This window comes from Vigna radiata, chromosome 10 (genome assembly GCF_000741045.1).
Source record: "Vigna radiata var. radiata cultivar VC1973A chromosome 10, Vradiata_ver6, whole genome shotgun sequence".
Taxonomy (NCBI): Eukaryota; Viridiplantae; Streptophyta; class Magnoliopsida; order Fabales; family Fabaceae; genus Vigna; species Vigna radiata.
Genome location: NC_028360.1, coordinates 13,338,721 through 13,354,410, shown reverse-complemented (window position 1 = coordinate 13,354,410; position 15,690 = coordinate 13,338,721). Strand labels below are relative to the sequence as shown.

Sequence of the window (15,690 nt, the reverse complement as noted above, 5' to 3'; positions counted from 1 at the left end):
ATATTTTATTATATAAAATTAAATAATATTTTTTTGATTATTTAGAGTGAATTCATCTTACACAATTTTATTGTAATTTTACTTTTTTTAATAATTTTTTTAATTCAAATAATTAATCATAAAAAAGAAAATTTTACCATTTTGTTATTATTTTTAAGATTTAGATAATAATTTACAATAAAAAAACCATTCACATAATAAAAAAATATAAGATTATTTGTTTTTATAATTATTTTTTAATTTATTTTATAGTTTATTAATATGTTTTGATTTAATAATTAAAATTTATTTTATAGCTTAATAAAAATTTAATATATAATAAAAAAGTAAACACATAGGTGTTTATGTGTTTTCACTTGTTTATATTGTTAATCTATGTCTATGATAAATCCACATCTATATTATTTATTAACTGGTAAAAATATGTCCTTCCATATGTATTATTTTTTATGATAATAAAAAAAATATTATAATCATAAAATTAAATATGAATAATTTTTATAAATAGTTCGTATTTATTTTATAGATAATTTTATAATTAAAAAACGGTTAAATTTAAAATAGTATACATATATATCATAAATCTTTTAAGTTGTTGATGAGATTTTGTAGAGATGTATTTTTTTGTGTTAATAATATTTAAAAGAACACTCTAAATTTTTTGGAAAATAAAAACAAACAAAAAAATATATTATTGTAATATTTATATAAATATTTGAATTACTTATGAGATGTATATAAATTCTTGTGTATTTCCATCAAACTATTCATGAGATAGAAATTGGAGAGATGCACTTCTTTTCAATTTTATTTTCTCTTTCAAAATTCTATCTCTGTTTTTTATTTTTTTACTATTGTTTTCACTCAAATAATTATTTCAAGATTTAATTATAATTTTGCTAATTTTTATTATTTATATTTCTTGCAATTTAATTTTGAACTTCGTTTAAAAATTCAAAATATTTTTAAAAAGAAAATATGATTATTCAATAGATATTCACGAATAAAACTCAAAATATTTTTAAAAAAAAATTATGATTATTCAATAAGTATTCACTAGTTGAAAAAAATTAATAATTTTTTAATGTGAATATCTAATATCTAAGAGACAGATAATGAATATAATTTTTTCATGCAAATCCAATAATAGTGAAACATTATTTATAATTTACCGGATTAGTTATTATTCATGAACATGTGTAAAGAGAAACATTATAATTTACTTTTACGAAAATTATAAATCAAATCAAAACTTATCATTCTTCTCAAACAATTCCACTTACATTTTTTTTACTAACAAAAGCAATCCCAATCAATTATTTTGATTTTGTTGTTATCATCTTGTAACATGATTTTGATCAACTTTACTTTTGCTATAAATCAAAAATCTCCCGTGACATTTCAAAACAAGCTTTGCATGAATGAATTGATAATGTTTGGATTCTAAATGAATCTTCTTTTATTAAAAAATTTGATGATAGTGACTAAGTGAAATATAATTTTTTTGGCTTATATACAATTTTTTAAAGATGTTAATGTCATTTATCAATAATTTATATGATTTATAATTATTAAATTTAACTCAAAATAATTTAGTTGCATTTCCTATTTTTTTTATGTATGAAGAAGCTTTTTTTTTTAAATAATTGAAAATAGCTTGCTTTTAAATTAGTTAATATGATTGATGACAGAGAAAAAATTGATAAAAAAGTGGAAATAAAAATTTATGAAAAATAATTGAGAATGAAATAGTTTTAATAAATTGAAAAATATTTTAATTGAAAATATTATTATTTTTTTCTTTATTATAAAAGTAATGTAAAATAAAATATCATTAGTTTTAATTATATTAAAATAAAATATAGTATTATTATTGTTATTATATCTATAATGATTCTTGCATCATCCTTGTCTATTTCAGGAATTTTGATAAGTTTGTACCCATATACGTCAATAGCATTTTACAGACAATGAAGGTTAAATAGATTTGGTGGTCTCTATTATTTGATCATTGATTTTGAAAAATTAGAGCAATTAAGTCTATTAGTTAACTTCTCTAAATGGCGTCAAAAATCTTATTTGTTGGCTAGATGAGTTGTCATTTTAAAAGACGTGGCAGATAACAGGTGGACTTAAATTATTTAGGTTTTAAAATCAAAGAAAAATGAAAAAGGGTTCGCCCATCCCGTGAGCAGAAAACCTAAAGTTTCTGTAATCAGAAATAGGTGTCAACCACCGTGAGGCCCTTCCCTTCAATCAGTGTATCGTCGGTGACACTGTTCATCGCCATAGTCATTGCCGATCACACCGCCAAGTCTTCCTTTTTCATTCCTCTTCACTTCCTGCGACACATTCTCACAGCTACTAACGAGATCAGTTGCTACCGGTGCCGGAGACACTGTCGGTGACCGCCATCGTCGCCGCTGACGATGGGTTCTCCTATTACTTTATTCTCTGTTTTCGATCGGGTTGGTATCTCGCTCTGATAGGTACGCTGATGGTTTTGTGACAAAAAAAAATGTAGAGGAATGTTGGGGTTTGTGATCAAAGGTGTGAGGATTTTTGACTTACATTCCTCTTTGCAGGTTTAGGTAGAACAAAAAATGATGGAGTGCGACTCTGTGATAGTTGCAGGGAAAGGCACCACAGTGGCTATCAATGGTTCAAAGAGAAATTGAGGATTGGGGGAAATGGTTGATGGGTACTCCAAAAAGAGGAATGGGAAATGGGAAAAAAGATAAGGTATTTTCCAAAACTAAAAGAATGTATTAGGTAGTGACATGGTGAGCTAATCCCTCCTGAAGATAAAGTGGTTTGATTATATGGCCTTCTTCTGCAAGAGAAGTATTTTATATTATTTTATTTATTTCATTATTGATATATTGATTTTGTTTGAGATAAAAGTGTTGGATAACAATGTTTTAATTTCTTTGTTGAAATTCTGATAGTTGAACTACCCTTCCATTTGTTGTGGTTTGTATTAAACATTGTCATACAGTTTGCAGCTTGTCTTCGTCTTTTATTCTGAGCCAATGTATGGTGATAAAAGGGCATATTTGTTTGCTTTTTTTGTTCAGCCAAAGAAAACAAATCCTAAGGAACTGAATCCATATCTGAAGGATAGTGGAAGTGGTTACCCAGAAGAAAAAGGATAGAGCTAAAGTTGGTGTTGACCAACTTCTATCTTCTTCCCTTGTTGGGGATGGAGGAGCAAGCTCGAGACTCAAAGCCTTAAAGTGTTCACAAGAACAAGCAGCTCGAGAAGGACGAAGAAGAAGAACCACCACCACCCTTTATCAGCTTCAGCTCAATCACTTTTTCAAATTTCTCCAATTCTTTTACCTTTACCTTTACTTAAAACACGTGCTTTTTTAATTTTAATGCTAAACAAATAATTTAAGTCCACTTCATAAAGTGATTACGTGTCATGTGTTTGAAAAATGACACCTCCCCTACCAGTAAACATAATTTTTAACGTTGTCTAGAGAAGTTAACGGAATGAACTTAATTGTTCTAATTTTTCAAAATCAGGGACCAAATTAATCATTTTGAAAATAAAAGGACCTATTTGAAAAAAACCAACAAAAATAGGAACCACAAAATCTATTTAACCCACAATAAATGAATTAAAAAAAAGAAAAATTGATATTGGCGCATTTTGTTAAAAATGTGAAAAAACTGAGCCTAACATAAGTCGTGTCGTGTCAAAAGGCTTACCGAAGAATTCTTAAATATATAATCATTAATAATAAATATATAACATACAAAATTATTATAAAAAATTAATACAACATGCCAATAAAATAATAATCATAATAATTTTTTTCTATAAATATTTAACATTTACTTTTATACTGAATATATTATATTCTTCATTTATTGTAATTCTTAATAATATTTTTGAATTTATTCATGACCACTTTTCTTAAAAAACAATTTAAACTAATACAAAAATAATTTTATATATTTGATAATGACACTTTTGTAATATTATTTTTTTACTTATTAATTTTTTTTATTTATCATGCCAGTGTACTGCTAAAAACCTTTATAGATTTTAATTTTATATTTATTCATTTTTATTTATAAATCTTTTAAAATAAATAATATAAAATTTATTTTTAAATTCATTGATTTTTATTAAATTGAAAAGGCATAGTAATTCATGAAAATTTAATATATTTCTATGTTTGTTTTCGTGGTATTATTCATGCATATCGATTTTGAAGAAAAGTTTAAAAAACAGTATAAAAAAACACACAAAAAAAGCAAAATGTTTTTAAGACAACCTTTCTTCAATCAAATATAATAATTTTTAAAAAGTGTATTTTATCATAATCAAACTTACAGTTTAAATAAATGAAAATATTAAAATAAATAAATAAAGTAAAATTGTAAAATCATAGAAAACATATGATTAAAGTTTATAGGTATTTTAAAATAATAAAATCGAGTATTTTATTTTAAAATAAATTAATAATATAAATATAAATTTTTAAACTCGTTTAATTATTTAAAATATAAATTATATTTTTAAAACTTGTTTCTTGAGTTTTTATACATTCTCTCTGACATATATGATTCCTCGATCATTTGTTCGACGATTTAGAAGTTTCTAGTAGATTACGAGTGAGCAATCTTCATTCCCATTCGATTAGTTTTTAGTATAAAGCAAGTAAGTTTTGACTCATTTTCCACTCATTCTTAGGTTGAGATAGTGCATATGGATTCTTTATTGCATGTGTCTTCTGATATATTTTCTTAGTTGCTTGCCAATCTGAGGTCCTAAGGACTCACTCTGATTGATGATTCGTAGGGGTTCATAGAGTTCCTTCTGATTTAACTAATTGTGGTGCGTTCTTAGAGTTTTGGTAATTCTCTTTAAACTAAGAGAAGCTAAATAATGTCTTATGTTAATTTAACAATGGATAGTATTGGGATGTGATTGATATATGTTGAATGTTTACAACAACGATATTATTTAAGGTAAATTGTTGTTGTGAGATTGTGCTTGATCACATGAAGTTTATGGACTTTGTATGATTATGTGTTAAACTCTTATTCGTGTTGATTTATGTTGTTGAGATGTTCTTGGTTATATTGAAATCGGTTAAAGGTGGAGGAGAATAGAACTAGGTGGTGTAATGGGTGTTTTGAGTCAAATACGAGGCTTTCAAGTTTAAGTTTTTGAACTAAAGGTTAAAACGGATAAATTCAATTTTAAAGTATGCTTAGAGGTGAATTGAGACTTGTTAAAGTGGTTAATTAGTTAAAATCTGGCCTAGACAAAGATAGTAATATTTTGGTGATGTTTTGGGTTGTTTTAAGTGCATTTTGGGGGTTTGGATTATTGAGATTTTGAATCATAGGTTTTGTGTCTAAATGGAATGTTTCGGGTGTGTTGGTAAGTTATTTATGGCTTGTTAAAGTTCCAAAGGCTAAGTGAGCGAGCTTGATCAGCTTGAGGAGCTTGCTATTTAGCTTTTGCTAGACGAAAATTTGGTGTTTTTGGCAGGGAATTCTAAAGGCTGAGCGAATCAGCTTACTTAGCTTGGGGAGCTTGTTTTTTCTTTCGCTGGGCGAGCAGGGTTGTTAACTAAGCAAGTGAGTATATATTGTTGGGTGTTTTTTTAATTCTTTTCAATTATGTGTATGATTTTAAAAGTTATAATGGTTTATTGTATTATCTATGGTAAGGTTTGAAACATGTGTATAAATGGAACGAGGTGTGTGAGAAATATAAGGAGGATTCTCAATGGTTGTATCAAAGTGTTGTTAGTATGAATACAAGAAGTTTAATGGTTATTCTGAAATTGATGTCTATTCATTCTCGAATAAAGAGGTTTGATACATGTGGTGAGAGTAACATGAGGTCCTCGTTTAAGTGTTTCCAATATGGCCTAAGACACGATACAGACTAATCTTGTGAGTGTGGTAGAGTGAAACCCATTGATAATAGTTTTGCAAACCAGTAAGAGCCACCACAAGTGCACAACCCGCCATAACTCGACATTCATACTAAATCTAAAGAGTACAATCTAGGTTTTAACATATTTAAGATGTTTGAATTGTTTTATGTGAAATATGATTCATGTGTGAAAAAGCTTGAATATATTATGAATTATTTTGTATCACTAGCTTATTCGTTTATTTGTGTCTTGTTTGTATTTTTGTTTGTACATTGTTGTTTTGACTATAATCATCCAATATATGTGAGAAAAGTATGATGAAGTGATCGTGCAACAAACTTTAGACGAAGGAACAACACATATTTAATTTTTTTCAGACTATTTAAATGTATATAGTTTCATTCTAGTTAGCTTGTATATAAAGTTAAATTTATAGTTATATTTTCTATAACTATATAGAAACTTTTATTCTCTGTCTCGTTAATTATTATATTTTATTAATTATGCAATAACTCCTTTATTTTTTAATATTATATATTTAGAATGTTACAAAATTAATTTTCTATTTTATTGATATAAATTTATCTCATTTTTTTTATCACCCTTACCAATAAAAGAATCCACAATCTTTTTTTTTTCTCATTTCTTTTTTATTCTTCAATATCTTTTTCTTAATCTAAATACGTGTATTTTTATTTCTCTTTCTCCTTAATTATAATATTTTATATATATATAAAAACTAATCTCGTTTACAAATAAATCGTTATTAAATATCACTCATTTTTTCTCAAACTCACTTATATTACGTGCTATCAAATTTAAACTATAAAAAAGCAGTTTTTATTGGCTAAAACTTACATATAAATGTCAAACATCAAACAAAACATTGTATAAAACTGTCTACAAATTTCAATACATAATTCACCATTTTTTTCTTATTTATTTGATTTGGTTTCATAAGAATTAAATAGCGAAAGTAGGCTAAACTTTTCAATATTTTCTTATAATAAAATATTGGTTGATAAATATACATAGATAAAATAGACTATACAAAATAGTTATAACATCCAAATATTGGTTGATAAATATTTAAAGATTTTTCATTATATAAAAGATATAAAACGATACGTACACGATCACTTTTTTTTTTTTTTTAAGTTTGATTTACTTTTTCATATTTATAATAATACGATTAAAATTAATTTAAATGTATTACGGTATAAAAGTATCACAAAACAATGTTTTTTTTTTATAATTCAACTATGTTCTCTTTTTGAGTGGCGGTTTTAAAGGAGATAATTTTAAATCAAGCTAGTTAAGTGAGTTATTTTGGTTTATATGGAACTGATGGGTTTTGACAAAATCCCATGATTCACATTTTTGGGTTCAACCAAGCATTATTATTATTTTTGTTTATTTTTAAAAAGAACAATGTTTATTTTTTCTTAATACACTATTTACTTGCTTAACTGATATTTTAACAACAGCTACTTTTATTACTATAGGACATATTTTGATCCAAATTTATTTATTATTTAGAAGAATATTATATTGAGTTAACCATATTTTTGAACACAACATAAAATAAACTAAAAAAAATAAAAATAAAAAATCACGTTTTCTGGAAAGACTGGAACTTTCTCCTGAAGCGGTGGAGTCCTCTTCTTCTTCTTCTTTTCTCCATTACCAACTTTCATTCAGCAAATATTCTGGAAACCAGACATCATTTGTTATACACAACTCAAACAAACACAGATACTGTTGTTATATTCATCACATAAACTTCCAAAGCAAAAGCCAAAGACTGAGAAAAGTTAGTTGAAGTAGTTGTTTATGAGCATGGAAGCTGATGCTGCTACCACTTCACAGTTACCACTAGCCGACACAGACATAAACTGGGACAGGTTTGGCTTCTTATACATTTACGCTTCAATGTTCGAACCATTCACTTCATAACCAACCATGTTTTTTGTTGTGTCTGTGAATTCGATATAAGGTTGGACAAAACCAAGTTCCACGTCATCGGTGCCGTTCTCTTCACGGCTCAATCAGGCCTGCTTCATCCAACGGCGGTGGTGAAGACACGAATGCAAGTGGCGGGGTCGGAGTCCTGGCACGTGCGAGGAGGAACGTCGGTGCTGGCCCAAATTCTGCGAAGCGATGGCGTTTCGGGAATCTTCAGAGGCTTCGGCACTTCCGCCATTGGTTCAATCCCCGGTAGGGTTCTGGCTCTCACCTCTCTTGAGGTCTCCAAAGACATTGTCCTGAAACACACGCAAGCCACTCGCATTCCAGAAGCTTCTCGTGTTGGCCTCGCTAACGCACTCGCTGGCATGATCTCTAACCTGGTTTCCTGCGTCTACTTCGTGCCCTTGGATGTGGTATGTCCTTGATAGAGATCTGCATAATGCAAACTTTACTTTGCATCTCAATTTTATAAGATTGAGTTGAAATTAAGCTGATGAGAATTTTTTTTTTCATGAAATTTTTTGCATTTCAAGAAATTTTGATTGAAACAAAGCTCCTACGCTCTGTGCATGATTCTGTTTTTTTTGTTACTATACTTTTTTATGATGTTGTGAATGGTTTTGTGTCTGTTTGTTAGATTTGTCAGAGGTTGATGGTGCAGGGTCTTCCTGGGACAGCGTTTTGTAGAGGGCCGTTTGATGTTGTTCGGAAAGTTGTGGAGAATGAGGGGTTTCGTGGTCTGTATAGGGGTTTCGGATTAACGGCGATTACGCAGTCCCCTGCTTCTGCACTTTGGTGGGGTTCATATGCTGCCGCACAACACCTAATTTGGAGGTACATTCCGTGCTCTTTTACCACTATCTTCTTAGGGTGTGTTTGGATTATAGTATGAAAGCTTGTTCATAAGGTTCAGATACCTGAAGCTTGTCTTAATGGGCAAGAATTAGATGCTGCTGGTCCTGGTATCAAATTAGAGTTGGAGTTTCATCATAATAATATGACTAATGAATGCCTGTGTTAAAGTTTTAGTGGTTGATACATGTTACTAAGATTAGACTTCAATTCTGAATATATAAAAAAAAGCACTTAAATAATTCTATCTGAATTTGATCCTATTTTAATGAGCTCAGCAGCCATGCAGAGCAAGTTAAGAGTTAACAAGTGCTTATAGAAGATTCCAGACTGTAAATGGGCTAAAACATGTTCCATTTAAGTCTTTCCAAACGCACCCTAAAGACTCTAAATGATTTTTTTTTTCCATTTTTAATTTATGAATGATTGTTGGCTTTTAGAAGTTTGGGCTACAAAGATGATACGGGTAAAAAACCTTCACATGTGGAAATGGTTACAGTTCAGGCTAGTGCTGGGATGGTGGCTGGTGCTTGTTCATCTGTTATCACTACTCCCATAGATACTGTGAAAACACGTCTTCAGGTATGTGCAATGAGACTCTTATCTTTAGGATTTGCTGTTGTTCACGAAGCAAGACATTTTTAGGATTTTATATTGGGACTGATATATCTTCCAATGAATCAATTAGTGTTTCTTTTATGTTGTGTTTTTTCCCCTTTCTGGTTTTAGACTGTAATATGGGTATTTTGGATTTGTCAATTTTTTATTTGCATAAAGGTGATGGACAACTATGGCTCTGAAAGACCATCAGTACTGAAGACAGCAAAGATTCTCCTTAAGGAAGATGGATGGTGGGGATTTTACAGGGGCTTTGGACCAAGATTTTTGAACATGTCACTTTATGGAACAACCATGATTGTTACTTATGAACTGATAAGTATGTCACCTCTTGCTTATTTATTTTGGCACCATATGAACCTCCTCTTTTAGTTAAGCCTTATGTAATTTCTCATTTTAACCCCTTTTGGCAGAGAGATTATCGGTTCAATCAAGTTTGAGGTCTTTTACGTAGTAGCAACTGTACTGCAAGAGCATCTCTACCTTCTGTGGAGGGACAGCATATTGATAAATCCCCGTCAACCTCAAGCTCTATATGATGCAGTATTGCAAAGCCTGTGGATTCTTTTCTACATTTTTATTGAACTTCTTCTTTTAGGTGTTTAAACAGAAAATTCTTGTTACTTTCTTGAGTATCGGGGTAGGTTGGAATGTGGAGAATTGTTGTTTTTCACTTTATTCTTCATTCCAATGGCTTTACATGTAGAATAAGTTCAGAATAGTCTTCCTTACATTGCTTTTTATATCACTTTTAATAGCCTTATGTTTTATTAGTAACATGATTAGGTCTTATAATTTCACTCCAACTAAAATAAATTTTATGTAGTAAAAAATAATCCAATTGTTACATAGTTATTAACTTATTTACTGATGATAATATATATATATATATATATATATATATATATATATATATATATATATATATATATATATGATAAGATATCAATAAACCGTAAAAACTGAAGTAAAATATTAAATAGTGTTGCCAAAAGTCGCCAAACATAGGCGCTGAACTAAAATGTCTAAAATCCTTAAACTTGGTAGGAAAAATGCGCAACTTTGTAAGGGTTTCATGTTTAGGTGAGAAATTCTTTAAATTGGATAGAAATTAGAGATATGTAAATTCTTGTTTTTTTCCATCAAATTCATTCATTAGATAGAAATTAGAGATATGTAAATAAATCTTTGCACTCTTTTTCAAATTTATTTTCTCTTTCAAAATTCTACTTTTTTTTTTGGTGTCTGAAACTTGTTTTGTATTTTTTTTAAGATTGTTTTCACTCAAATAATTATTTCAATATTTAATTATAATTTTGCTAACTTTTATTATTTATATTTCTTACAATTTAATTTTGGACTTCATTTGAAAATCCAAAATATTTTTTTTTAAATATTTATGGTTATTCAATGGATATCTCGGAATTTGAAAAAAATTAATGAATTTTTTATAGGAGTATTCAATAAATAGCGGAACAAGCAATGAATGTATTTTTTTCATGGCGATAAGAAGACATTATCTATGACTAACCCAATCATTATCGTCAAGGGAACATTATAATTTATTTTTAGGAAAATTATAAATCAAATCAAAACTTATCATTCTTTTCAAACAATTCCACTTACATTTTTTTTCACTAACAAAAACAATTTTTTCTCATTTTGTTACTCACTAACGAAAGCAATCCCAATCAATTATTTAGATTTTGTTGTTATAATCTTGTAACATGATTTTGACAAACTTTGGTTTTGCTATAAATAAAAAATTTGTGGCATTTCAAAACAAGCTTTGCATGAATGAATTGATAATGTTTGGATTCTAAATGAATCTTCTTTTATTAAAAAATTTGATAATAGTGAGTAACTGAAGTAGGATTTTTTTGGCTGATATATAATTTGTTAAAGATGATAATGTCATTGTCAATAATTTAATGGTTTGTAATAATTAAATTTAACTTATAATAATTTAGTGACATTTCCTATTTTTTTATGTATAAAGAAGCTTGTTTTTTTTTAAATAATTAAAAATAGCTTTTAAATTAGTTTATATGATTGATGAGAGAGAAAGAATGATAAAAAATAGAAAGAGGGGAAATAAAAATTTATGAAAAACAATTGAGCAATGAAATGAAATAGTTTTAATAAATTAAAGGTTTAATGTTTCAATAGGTTCCTATTTTTTGCCTAAAATCTCAAATAGGTCTCTTTTTTTTTTTACGTCTTAGAGTTTTTCCGTCAAATTGAGATGACATCGTTAAGAAGAATATGCTGACAGTGTAGTTTTTTATTACGTGATATTAAAAACGTGACTGAATTGTATTTTTTTAATTTTTGAATTAAAAAATAAAATTTACAGAGTATACTTCATTTTTTAATTCAAAAATTAAAAAAATAAAATTCAGTCACATTTTCAATGCCACGTAATAAAAAATTACACGGTCAAGATACTCTTCTTAACGGTGTCATCTCAATTTGACAGAAAGATCATATTTGATTCAATTTTAAGAAAATAAGGACTTAATTGAGACGCCGAAAAAGAAAGAACCTATTTGAGATTTTGGACGAAAATAGGGACCTATTGAGACATTAAACCTAAATTAAAAAATATTTTAATTGATAAAAATAAAATATTATTATTTTTTCTTTATTATAAAGGTAATTTAAAATAAAATATCATTAATTTTAATTATATTAAAATAAAATATAGTATTAAAACCATTATTGTTATTATATCTATAATTATTCTTGCAGCATCCATGTCTATTTTCGCGATTCTGATTGGTGTGTACCCACATGTTAATGGCATTCTACGCAATTAAATAAAGAAACAAGTGATATTGGCGCATTTTGTTAAAAAATGTAGAAAAAACAGAGCCTAAAATTTACAACTAAGTCATGTCGTGTCAAAAGGCTTACCGAAGAATTCTTAAATATATAAATTAAATTGGATTAATACAAGGGATGATTCGGAATGGAGGAAGAACAACCTTATTCTTTCACTTTTATGGTGTATTTATAATCATTAATAATAATAATAATCAAATATATAACATATAAAATTATTAAAAAAAATAATACAACATGCCAATAAAATAATAATCATAATAAATTTTTGTAACATTAAATACAAACACCTGGTTGGTTTCAAACCCTTATTTTTGTAACAAATAATTTGTCTGTGAAAAAGGCTAATTAATTTAAGTCATAAAATTATGCTTATTGAATTTTGTCCAACTAAAACCTAAATAGTGGGTCAAATCCAAAAAAATTAACTGTTCTCACATTGATATCCGATTTTTGCGTAACCTTATTGAGACAGAGAGTGAGCAATAGTTTTTGTGTTTCTGAATCTGCATCTTTGTCCACTTCTCTCTCTGTCTCTGTCTTCCTCTTTTGTCCTATCTCAACACGTAAGTTTGTTTCTTTTTCAAACATGGATTCAATTACTTGCGTACATTTTCTTTTCTTTTATTGTTTCTAACGTATTAAATTCGAATTTGTGTACAATATTTAATTTTACGAGAAATACATTTCTTTTTTATGTTTATGTTTTCTGCTTCTGAATTTTCTTGTGTGCATTTGAATGGAATTGAACCACTTATTAGCTGGTCTTTGAGTCGGGCTTCTGAGATGTATATTCTGATAGTACAATCCATGTTACATTGTTTAAGATTTCTCAAAACCTAGGAACGATTCCCTTAAGCTAGAGGTAATTTGTTTATTTTTCTTAACCTTAAATTTAGTATTTGCAATTCCTCATGTGTAAAACCTCAAACGTTGTAAGTAATATATATATATATCATGTTTTCCCATAATCACCCAGATTGACATTGGGATCACTATCATAAGTGTGTTATAATGTCTCTTTCATTCTTTGTGTTTGCGTAAATTGCTAATAGAACTTACAATCCGACAGTTATCGGGAAAATGTGACATTAACAACTCGTAGTATAAGTGTATCATTGCAGATTATTTTTGTGTTGAGTTTATATTATCTCTTGGCTATCGTTATCATGTTCATGAAATTTCAAGTTAGTTTGAGATTATTTCACTGTTACGATTTTTATGGTTACTGTAATGGCAGACAATATGGGTTTATCTATTGGCAAGATTTTTTCTCGTTTGTGCGCCAAGAAGGAGATGCGAATTCTTATGGTTGGTCTTGATGCTGCCGGTAAAACCACAATATTGTATAAACTGAAGTTAGGGGAGATTGTCACCACCATTCCCACTATCGGTATGTTTTCCTTTCAATCTTATGAAATCCGTGGAAATACTCACAAAAAGTTTTAACTATGGAAGAACTTTATGCATAACATCATTTCTATTTCTCTTTTGTATCATGTTTAATAACATGGTTATCTATGCAGGATTTAACGTGGAGACTGTGGAGTATAAGAACATTAGCTTCACTGTCTGGGATGTTGGCGGTCAGGATAAGGTGATAATTGGTAGAAAATAATCAATCACTCAATAAATTTTCTACCCTTTTATTTTTTATTTATTTTTTCTGACTGAGTCATATTGAACTTTGACATTGTTCTCACTTGACTCTTGAGTTGGGAGATAACATAATCCTGTGAAAAAGAACTATACCCTGTCGAGTTTCTGAACTTCACAGTGATAAAAAGTTTGTCTAACAATTTCCAATTTATCTTATAGCTGTAATGTTGCAACTCTCACCATTAAAATGGTGCAGAACTGTAGAAATTCTAGAATCTATATATTGTAGATTCGATTTCTGCACAAGAAACCAAATCGTGTTAGAAAAGCGACACGAAAGATTGTGTAAAACAAAAACTGAAAAAGTATGAAAGGAAGTATGTTACGCTTGTGTGATGCTTCTGGAATAATCAAGTCACTCTGAAATTTAACTTTAGAGAATACTGTTGTACAAGTAATTGTCACAGATTTGTCATAGTTCATTTTAACTACCCTATTTTTTAAATTCAGCATTTTTAATAATTCAGTTCCATGGGGATGTTTCAGATTCGACCCTTGTGGAGACACTACTTCCAAAACACACAAGGACTTATTTTTGTGGTAGACAGCAATGATCGTGATCGTGTTGTTGAGGCTAAAGATGAGTTGCATAGGATGCTGAACGAGGTCTGTGTGTGTATTCATATGCAAAAAGTGAAAACATCCTTGTAAATTAATTTGATGTTTTTCGTGGAGTAGGATGAATTAAGAGATGCTGTGTTGCTTGTTTTTGCAAACAAGCAAGATCTTCCTAATGCAATGAACGCTGCTGAAATCACTGATAGGCTTGGCCTAAACTCTCTGCGCCAGCGTCACTGGTAACTCAAGTCCTCAAACAATGACAACTGCTAATCTATTTTTTTTGTAAAAGTAGCTAAAGTCTTATCTCTATAAGTTGAGTTTATTCTTCAAACTGAGTTTCGAAAACACCAAACTCAACCAAACATGACTTTAATAATCCTGTTTTGTTCTCACACAAGTTTAAACATCTTTGAACTATGTGCATGCATGTCTTTCCCAGGTACATCCAAAGTACGTGTGCAACATCAGGTGAAGGTTTATACGAAGGACTAGACTGGCTTTCGAACAACATTTCAACCAAGGCTTCCTTTAAATAGTAGAATTGTTTTCGTCTACAGCAAAGTTATTAGAGATGCTTAGTGGCAATTGTTGGCATCAATGCTGTTGTAGTTTTATGATTATTACCCTTTTTCTATTGTTTTGAAAAATACTCTGTTGTCCCCTCTTATCTTGTTTTAATTCTAATAAATGTTATTCATCTATGATGTTGCAAGTTTGCATTCCTGATATTTTTTTCATTTTTGTTTTTCTGACATTTTTTTTTTTTTTTGTGTACATCAGCTACTTGTTGCATGTAATAGAGATTTAGCCAAGTTCTATGTTTTGTGTTGATTGTTACGTCTAATAGAGATTTAACCAAGTTTTATGCTATGTGCTGATTGCAAAACATATAGCTCTCATTTTTGGTCCTTGGTTAAATAAATAACTAACATTGTTATTATTTTTTAACATGTAATATTTTCTGTGAGTTTGAAAATTTCCTATTTTATATTGTTATAATTTGTAACTTCACATGTATTTTTTTTTTAAAATTATTATTTCATATAATTATGCGTAATTACTTTTTCTTCATGTTTTTTTTTATGCATCAAATGAATTAAATTTGGAAAACGATAATTATGAGTTTGTAACTTAACTAGTACAATGTATATTACACTAGTTATAATTACATTATATATGATTATTTATTAATATAATAATATAGATATTTAAAAATGTGTAGACAGCAATAATATATATGTTTATGCCAGTGAGAAATTTGTCAAAAGAAATAGTATCA

At 28.6% G+C, this 15,690-nt stretch overlaps 2 protein-coding genes and 1 long non-coding RNA gene across 5 annotated transcripts; all 3 read left to right on the top strand.

Moving 5' to 3' along the window:
- Positions 1 to 2,045: 2,045 nt before the first annotated feature.
- LOC111242644 lies at positions 2,046 to 3,514 on the top strand. The gene is made up of 3 exons (XR_002669933.1): positions 2,046 to 2,489; positions 2,586 to 2,742; positions 3,078 to 3,514. It is a non-coding gene; the product is annotated as an uncharacterized LOC111242644 (long non-coding RNA).
- Positions 3,515 to 7,515: 4,001 nt separating this feature from the next.
- On the top strand, positions 7,516 to 10,095 carry LOC106775590 (solute carrier family 25 member 44). 2 transcript variants are annotated; one of them, XM_022787138.1, is made up of 6 exons: positions 7,516 to 7,813; positions 7,906 to 8,290; positions 8,515 to 8,711; positions 9,173 to 9,311; positions 9,507 to 9,666; positions 9,761 to 10,095. In XM_022787138.1, the coding sequence occupies exons 1-6, from the start codon at positions 7,743 to 7,745 to the stop codon at positions 9,799 to 9,801; spliced, it is 993 nt and encodes a 330-aa protein (XP_022642859.1). In that variant the 5' UTR covers positions 7,516 to 7,742; the 3' UTR covers positions 9,802 to 10,095. The 2 variants fall into 2 exon arrangements, with proteins under 2 accessions (XP_022642859.1, XP_014518223.2); XM_014662737.2 differs by having other exon boundaries at positions 7,521 to 7,813; positions 9,170 to 9,311.
- A 2,610-nt stretch (positions 10,096 to 12,705) lies between these two features.
- Positions 12,706 to 15,108, top strand: LOC106774858 (ADP-ribosylation factor 1-like). Of its 2 annotated transcripts, none has more exons than XM_022786920.1 (6): positions 12,706 to 12,757; positions 13,432 to 13,584; positions 13,718 to 13,788; positions 14,337 to 14,456; positions 14,529 to 14,647; positions 14,851 to 15,108. In XM_022786920.1, the coding sequence occupies exons 2-6, from the start codon at positions 13,437 to 13,439 to the stop codon at positions 14,945 to 14,947; spliced, it is 555 nt and encodes a 184-aa protein (XP_022642641.1). In that variant the 5' UTR covers positions 12,706 to 12,757; positions 13,432 to 13,436; the 3' UTR covers positions 14,948 to 15,108. The 2 variants fall into 2 exon arrangements, with proteins under 2 accessions (XP_022642641.1, XP_022642642.1); XM_022786921.1 differs by lacking the exon at positions 12,706 to 12,757 and adding an exon at positions 13,025 to 13,056.
- Positions 15,109 to 15,690: the final 582 nt, after the last annotated feature.

Excerpts from the sequence above, each read along its gene's own strand:
- LOC106775590 (XM_014662737.2), top strand. The coding sequence starts at position 7,743 with ATGAGCATGGAAGCTGATGCTGCTACCACTTCACAGTTACCACTAGCC. Across the intron at positions 7,814-7,905 it reads ACAGACATAAACTGGGACAG|GTTGGACAAAACCAAGTTCC; the intron begins GTTTGGCTTCTT and ends ATTCGATATAAG. Across the intron at positions 8,291-8,514 it reads ACTTCGTGCCCTTGGATGTG|ATTTGTCAGAGGTTGATGGT; the intron begins GTATGTCCTTGA and ends TCTGTTTGTTAG.
- LOC106774858 (XM_022786920.1), top strand. The coding sequence starts at position 13,437 with ATGGGTTTATCTATTGGCAAGATTTTTTCTCGTTTGTGCGCCAAGAAG. Across the intron at positions 13,789-14,336 it reads ATGTTGGCGGTCAGGATAAG|ATTCGACCCTTGTGGAGACA; the intron begins GTGATAATTGGT and ends GGGATGTTTCAG. Across the intron at positions 14,648-14,850 it reads TCTCTGCGCCAGCGTCACTG|GTACATCCAAAGTACGTGTG; the intron begins GTAACTCAAGTC and ends TGTCTTTCCCAG.